This window comes from Eurypyga helias, unplaced genomic scaffold (genome assembly GCF_000690775.1).
Source record: "Eurypyga helias isolate BGI_N326 unplaced genomic scaffold, ASM69077v1 scaffold16562, whole genome shotgun sequence".
In the NCBI taxonomy this organism is placed as follows: domain Eukaryota; kingdom Metazoa; phylum Chordata; class Aves; order Eurypygiformes; family Eurypygidae; genus Eurypyga; species Eurypyga helias.
In genome coordinates, this window is record NW_010235673.1 from 31,828 (window position 1) to 40,038 (window position 8,211).

An 8,211-nucleotide genomic window follows, 5' to 3' on the forward strand; every position below is an offset into this window, starting at 1 on the left:
GCTTTCTGGGCTGCCAGTGCACACGGCCGGCTCATGTCCAGGTTTTCATCCATCAGCACCTCTAAATCCTTCTCCTCCGGGCTTCTCTCAATCCCTTCATCCCCCAATATCAGCTCTGCAGAATGTATCTTCTCTGCAGTGCTAACTCACGCCCTGGCTTGCAGTTTGCTTCCGATCCCATTCTTATTCACACAGATACCCTTTCCACCACAGCTTGGTAATATTTTAAGGTCAGTGGAGGCTGGCTTAGTCTCACACCCAGGGGCTGGTTACAATCGAAGTGGTAGCATTCCTAATGAAAATACAGGCTTACTTATCCCAACTGCCTCCGATACTTTTCTGTAGCCTCCACAGACAGCTAAACCCTCCCACAGCTCACCAAGAAAGGGTCACAGGGCAGCTCAACTACCTGCAGTCCAACAAGACCTGGGCAACGCAGGAACCTAGCGATGAGCAGAGGTGAGCCCACACAGCTGCAGTGCAGCAGGACATGCTTTGTCCTGGCTAAACCAGCTTGTCCAACAGCGCAGCCTCAAGTGAAAATCCCACCCTGGAGAATCTGACATTGGCTGGCAGATCCATTTCTACAAACAGAATCAATTTCATTTTGATCTGAAATCTAAACAAGGCATTTCATAAGCTCCAGGTGAATAACTGCTACTAGACAGCATCCATCCAAGCCCGAGGTATCAAGGGATTACATGTATATGGATTTTCCCCATGAAATCCCAGTGTGCCAGGCAAGACAAACAAGAGAAGATGCCGCCTTCAGAGAATTCCCTGGCCACGCAGGTCAGGGTAGGGAAGAGCACGTATTTGCTGATCACTAACCAGAAAAATCAAATGCCGTCAGGGGTGACGGGCCCTTCCTTTACCCCAGTACAAGTAGGGCTGCCTCACTGGGGTGTATGGCACAGAACAACCACAGCCAGGCACCCAGCAACTGTGTGAGCTGTGCAGCAGCTCTCTGCACAAACAACCCACTCTGCAAGTCTCAATTTCTCACGAGGAACAAAACACACTACGGTAAACCTGCCAGCTCACTGCAAAGCAACCAGGTCCATGCTAAAGTCCAACACATGAGCTGCACACCCGGGAAGTACCTCTGAAAACAAACCAGCTATGCTGTGTCAGCTGCTTTACAGATTTGTTCCTAGCCCTCCCAGTCAATGGCTCTCCTAGCAAAAAAAGAGAATACGCCCCAAACAATTCTGCTTTGCTCTATTCAGAAAAATAAGCCCCCCCCAAACCTCCACCCAAGCTCTGTTTACACCAAACCTGCTGCAGCCCTGAATGGTAGCAATAAATGGAGTGAGCTAATGTGTTTGTGACAAATAACCCATTCAAACAATTCAAGCATAATTATAGGCTGGCTCTCTTGATGTAAGGTTGGGTACATCACTGCAGATATTACATTCACCTTATGAAAAGATTGCACGGAGGAGCTCAGTTGGTAACCCAAACAGCATTATATATCACCAGCCTGTCAGCATCAGGAGTGCATGCACCCTGGCATTTGAAGTCCTGGTGTTTTAAGTGATAATCCAATGTACCAGGCATCATTGATCTCTATATAAAAGGGGGCACCACTTTTCTTTTCAACTGGAGCTATTTTTCACTTCTCATCCTGAAGAGTTGTGTGGTGCTGCCCGCAAGTGGTTACACTGCACAGCAGCTCTATCCATAGTGCTCTGGGTCCCCAGAGAGAAAAAATAATCAATACTCCAACGTGGCTTTTCTAAGAGGTCTCTAAGTGCTTCCATGCGAGATGCTGCTCCTCTGGGTTTAGAAATTACTCTGAAGAGAACACGAGAGCCCCCACTGCAAATTCATAATCCTGACACAAACGCGAGCTGCTGCAAGGAATTAAAATTCAATTCATTGGTGAACTGCAAGATGGTCTATCAGCAAGGTGGCATCTGTGACATGAGAAGAGACCTACAAAGGAGACCGACACCTGGAGGCTAAGGGAAAAGGCAAACCATGTTAGAGGAGAACCAGCTGGACACAAGGCAGAGTCACAATGCCCTGCAAAGATGGCCCACCTAACAGGATGAACCTTGACAGGAGTGTATAGCTCCAGGCACTGCATCACCTGAGAAAAGTACAGTCTGGAGAAGAAGACAAAGGCACCTGAAGGGTCACACTTGCTGAGGGCAGGTGAGCAGAGCCCGGGAGGCCTCCAGAGAAGCGTCTGGATAGCGACAGTGAACGCAGGAAACTGATTGAACCTGTTTCTTGGATACAGCCAAAAGACACTAAACTTCTGCCCATTAATTTCTTCCAGGGGGATCTCAAGTTGGCTTTGGCTCTTCCTGCACTTGGGCTGGAAGAAGTCTTTCGTGATCATCTGTAACCTTCATTGATCTCATCCTTCCACTGCCGGACAGCCGACGAGAGCAGGACCAGCCGCACCGTGCAGGCAGGCTTCAGAGCGGTCAGCTGGTGCTTCCGCAGCCTGGGATCATATTCCTAGATAGGGGACTGGTGAGCACGTGTTGAAAGAAGGGATTCATGAGCCATGGCGGATGTGAATGGCCTTGATGGTCTGCTGCTGCCTGGCTGGGTTTTGCTGGGTCAGAGAAACACAGCTTGCACAGGAGGCTGAGGCAGAAAGCCAGTCCCACCCTCAGCGCCCGACCCGTGCCGCAGTCCCAGCGCAGGATGGCTGGCAGGGCTGTCCTCTCCTGGATGTGGCTGCACTAGGGCCACGTGAAGGTTTCTGTTCCGAATGTCACCCGGCATACGTCACCGGCCGTCCCCGTGTCACGGCACAGCACTCCCATCGCGGGACAGCCCAGCGCTCTGTCGGTTATACTGACAGATCCCCATTAGGGAGAAATTAGTAACATGGCTTAAAAATGAGAAAGCAGGCTGCTTGCTTCTGCGTGAGGTCAAGTCGTTTCCTCTGGGGCCAGGAAGGACTGAAGGGCTGGGAAGGACTGGCAGCCAAGGGGAGGAAAGCAGGGGAAAAGGGGAGAAGTGATGTCCCCTGGTCTCACCCCTGTGACCACAGTGGCAGTGACAGCCTCTCTCCCACACACAGCTCCAAGCACAGCCCTTGGGTCGCTACCGGCACTCTTACGTGCCATCGAATACCAATATATTAAAGCAGGGGGCGGAGGGGTGAGCAACTGGCTGCTTGGCACCTCTCCTGCTCTCACTCCAAGGCTCCCAAGGCTCTGCTGAGTCTGGTATCCCCAGGGTGCGATAGCGGAGCAGGCACCTGGCAAGTGTTGTGCACAGGAAGCTGCCAGGAGCAGGCAAAAATTCCTTGGCAGGGCTTTATCATTTTAAAGGGAATAAATTCCAATTGATTGCCCTTGTAGGAGCCTGTGTGGTACTTGCACTCCTAGCCTAAGCAATAGAAATATTAATTGCACTGGTAATTACACTTTCAGCAATGCTGCGGTCCTTTGTTCCATGAGTGGGAGGCCAATATCTGCTGTTCTCCGGTGGCCCCGTCTGGCTGCAGCTTGGAACAGCATTTGCCACTTGGAGGGGAAGGGACACTCCTCCAGTGATCAGGGTGACAGTGAGCCTTGCCTCGCTCACCCAGATCTCCAGGGCACCGGGCACACTCTCCAGGCCAGAATGGGTTCCTGTTGATGGGGGTCACCTCATCTTCCTCCTGCTAAAGGTGCAGCTCGAGAGCTTCACACGCCTGTGCTCCTGCCATGTCACCGGTGCCTACCCCAGACCCGATGTTCTGTCGAGGCTGGGCTCCAGCGTGCACATTTCCAGTCTTTCCCATGCATGAGCTTGCAGTGAGTCACCTGCATTCCTTCTCTGGGCTGTGAATGGCTCCAAAACATGGTACAGACACAAACATTATGTTGCTTTAACTTCTAGATATGTCTTTAGAAGGATGCAGAAGAGCTGTTATCCCCCTGGGTCCTGATGAGCACTGTCAAAGCTTGACCAGGCTCGGGAGAACACAAGGCCTACAATTTACCCTAGGAAATTGCTAAGGAAAAATTATCACAACTGCCATGCTATTGTATGGATAACGGATTAACCCTATAAAAGATCCAGTGCTTGAGAAGTACAGCCTCTGCTTGGCTGAGCAGGAGCCATGTCCACTGCTCCACTACCCTACTGCAACGCAATGCTCTGTTGCCAGCAAAGCTGCAGCGCACGTGAGCTCCTCCAAAACACGCCGGGTACAACCAGAACTGCGCACACGTTCGGCTCAAGGGCGCTCTACCTGCGAGAATACGTCAGCCGTAGCGCAGACCTTCACGCATCAGTGCACCGGCGCTGGGCTGCGTGCGCAGGGCTTAGGGGGATAAGCGTGTGTGCAAACTTAGCCGGGCTCTCCCCGGGAAGCGGGACCCTGCTCCCCCCCCCGGTTGGTTAAGCAAGCTGTAAAATACAAAGCACGGGGCGCCGCAGGGAGGTATAATTGCAGTTTGGATACACGAGACACGCGCAAAGTCTGGGGTTGACTTGCAATCCCACTCATCCTGCCCGCACTGTGTTTTTCCAATCCGTGATCCTGGCTGGCATAGCTCGGGGTGGCTCAGCTCCCACGCTTGCCAGAAACACAGGTCACAGCCATACATCTCTAAATCAATAGCTGCCAACATGCCGCAGCTACTTTGTCACATGCTGGACCACTCACAGCTAAAAGCAAGGTTTCCATGCGGAATTGCTATTGGCTTTAACGCTTAAACAAAATAGCTCCACTCCCGTCCCCAGAGTCTCTTCAAACAATGGCACAAAACACCCACCGGAGCCTGCGGAGAGGAGGGTCTGTGGCAGAAAAATAACCCATGGCTGCTGGTTTTTGAGATATATGCCACACAATTAGAAACACTGGATCTATAAACATCCTTAACAAACCCCAACAGGTCTGGGGGGTTTCTTTTCCTCGCTGCCCATTGTGTACCGCTGCCTTTTAAAATCAAAAAATCTTCCCTTGTTTTTTGCTTTTTGTGCTGAACCACACGTCTCCCTGTTAACTTGGTGGTGCTGGAGGTACCAGCTCTCCTCACCCTGCGGGGCTGGGATAGTTGGGATGGGACCGTGTACCGCGTGCGAATTGCCCATCCACAGGTGGGAAGGATTTTCCCAGAAATGCTCTCTCTTCTTGTTTAAAGAGTGAGATTTCTCAGCTTAGAAAGGGGCAGGTGCTGCTTGTGGAGGTCCCTCTTCCCTGTCGGGATTGTTCTCATCAGTGTTTCAGAGCAGATCTAATTACAGGCTGTTCCATTAAATTACAATTTCATATACCCTCCTTTTTTAGGTTAACCTTCAGTAACTGGCAAGAAGCAGAACTACATGGGTGGAGGCAACAGGCTATGGATTTATGACATGCTGGTATTCAAAGCAACCCAGAGCGAACACAGAAATCCCGAACTGTGCTGCTGCCGTCAATTTGATAATGAGAATGTGATTCGAAATAAAAACATCTTGGGTGCCAATTCACTACAGCAGCTAACAGAAATAGGCAGAATACCTAGAAACTGAGGACTCAGTGCTCCAAACACATCCAAAGCTCGAATATCATACGGTACCTTACAAAAACAGAGCGCGTGGCTGCACTGGGGCTACAGTACCACAAGTGACAGGCCACTTTGTGAACCCACGTGTGAGCTTGAGCAGAGAGAACAGGATGCTGTATCTCGCTGTAGCTGAGCGAGGGCTGCCTTCTCTGGGGCTTGCGCAGCCTTGGATGCTTCACCTCCCCTGCCCACATTCCTGCAGTCACCTCAACGCGAAACAGTTCATGTTTGAGCTGCAAACACTCCCGGGCAAAGCCTGGCTGAGTTCTGCCAGAGTCTGTCATACCTTTTAGCTGAGTAAAAGCAGCTTCTAAACGCTGCAGAAGAAAGGGGGCTGCAGGGCCTCGTGCATTTGAAAGGATCTGGCCTTGCAGGAGTTGTTCTCAGTCTCAGGTCAAGCCTGAAGCCTGCATTAATCTGCTTTAAAGTGGCACAAGGAGTTGTGACCCTGTGCCAGAAGGCAGGGCAGTTTTCCTTTCAATGCACCGTCCCCTGTCTGCTGCATGCAATCTTACACAGGACTTACTTGTTGCTGTCCCGGTACTGATAGATATAACAGCCTTGAGGCATCCCACTCTCCTGGTCCAAGGTAAACGAGAGCTTCAGCTGCAGAGAGGAGAGGGGGTGGGGGAGAATAAAAAGAGAGAGAGAAAAAAAAGCAAGATTTTAGGCTCACAGTCATCACAGCAACTTCAAGCGAGGCTTGTGGGAGAAAGCTTAACTCACCGAGCCTGACACGCAAACACTGTGGCCTGGAACATAGCGCGGGGTTCCAAACCTCAGGGAAAAGTCACATGCGTTGCAGAAACCTCTCGCTTTTTCCACCCTTTGTTACTATAAAGTGTTTGTGGTTCTTCTGAAATGCATGGGTCATAATGGTTCACCCCTCCAAACCCACACACACACACCAGCCTTCAGCAAAGCGATTGCGGTTCCCCTCAGACACTAAAGAAATGAGCCTTCTCCATCAGCAGCTGTAGTTCCCACGAGTCTTTCCCTGAAAACTTTCCCAGCTCCATCTCTTTCCTCCAGTGCATTAGAACAGAAGGAGAAACCACAGAGGGAAAGGTGACAGATTTTTCCTTCTGTGCAGAGTTATTAAGGAGCTGTTAGAAGGGTTTGCAGTTTGGATCCGCGTCCGGCAGGAGGCTATGATGTGACCTGGAAGCTGCTTTCTTTGCAGCTCCAAGGAGGCGTTCGGCAGGGGCTTTCAAATTTCAAACACGGCTCATTTTATTTAAGGGGGAAAAATTAATCCTCTTTCAACAAGCAACAGAACGGTTCTGCTGGGAGACTGTTTTGCTGAAAATGTCTCCACTGATTTTATATGCTGAACTGCCTAGAAAACAGCACAGGGCTGAGCCCAGCACCAGCCCTGCACATCCAAACAGCACCTCGTTCCCCAGGAAAAGGCTGCTGGCCCCCAGACCAGTGTCCCACCAGCTCCCACAGCCACGAGGTGCAGCCCTTTGGCACAGCAGGAGCCAGCAGGCTGGGTAAGAGGGGCAGCATCCTCCAGAGGAGGCTGTCTTGGGGTCACAGAGATCACCGACAGCAGGGCTGTTACCACTGCTGGATCACACGGGACTCTTCAAACGGTGTGGGAAGATCATTGCAAGGGCTGAAAGTTGAGGAAGGTTTGCTACGATGAGCCCAACTTTTTTAAACAGGGGAAGGAGAGAGCAGTGTTGAGCCACTCCATCTGAACACAGACTCCTCTGGGCTCTAAAGAAATTGCTAACTCAAATTAACAGCTTATTCAGGAATGAACACAGAATTAAAACAGTTTTCTCCCGTAGGCTATTAAGAAACCCTGTGTGCTGAATCATTAGATGGTGCACTGATTTCCCCCTCCCTAAAGGGTAGCAAAGTCATACGCTGTGCTCTCACTGACCCAAATAAAACTGCATACCGTGAAATCATCAAAAAATTCACCATCTTGGATATCAGGTTGAGAACACAGTACCAGGCTGAGGCCAAATCCAGCTGGTCTCTAGACTTCTACATCCCTAACTCTGTAAGCCACTCTGAAACACACGCTCCCGCAGCAGCACGTATCGCTCGTGTCCGTGCTTTGCACATGTCTGTGGTACAAGTATCACGATTCGCACTGCTGCCTGGAGGCAACCTCATATGCTCCCAGCCCCTACCCCTTCCTGCAAGCTCTGATCTTACTCCAGCTCAGCATATTGCCCAGATCCATTTTGGAGCCCCGTGTCTAAGGCAGGACTAGCAGGGCCAGCTGGGGACGATTCTTCTGGATGAGATCCACAAAGCTCCAGCTTTTCCAGAGGCTACAGCAGCACATGGCAGCTACCCCACGGGAGCAGGAGGTCACCAACAAAGAAGCAACCTCCCCAAGGGAGGCAAGTGCTCACCGTGCTGCGGCACGGGCACAGATCGCTTGTCTACAACCACAGTCCCCCAAGTTAGCTGCCCTGGTTTAGGGAACTGAAGGAGGAACCTGTCCAAAGCCATTTTTCTGGACGAGGTTTTCCAAAGCTTTCCTGCTAGAGTATCAGAAAGCACCTCGGAGGCAAAAGGGACAGCGGTTATCTCGGGCACAGCTCCACCTGGTCCTGTGCTTTGAGGAAAGGGCACGGCACTGCAGAGTTTCTAGAGAAGAAACCCAAAAGAAAGCAAAATCAGGCAAAAGTGTGGCTTAGGCCGCCTTCAAAAAATATTTGAGGACAAACTCAGGAAT

General features: G+C 51.0%; 1 protein-coding gene across 1 annotated transcript in view; it reads right to left on the bottom strand.

Moving 5' to 3' along the window:
* The window catches only part of DIS3L2 (DIS3 like 3'-5' exoribonuclease 2), a gene marked incomplete at its 3' end in the record, with an annotated part of 168,980 nt that overhangs the window by 29,359 nt on the left and 131,410 nt on the right, over window positions 1–8,211 (bottom strand). Inside the window, exon 13 of the mRNA XM_010146847.1 lies at window positions 6,034–6,113. Within this exon, the coding sequence (XP_010145149.1) occupies window positions 6,034–6,113 (80 nt within the window). The remainder of the gene's footprint in view (window positions 1–6,033; window positions 6,114–8,211) is intronic.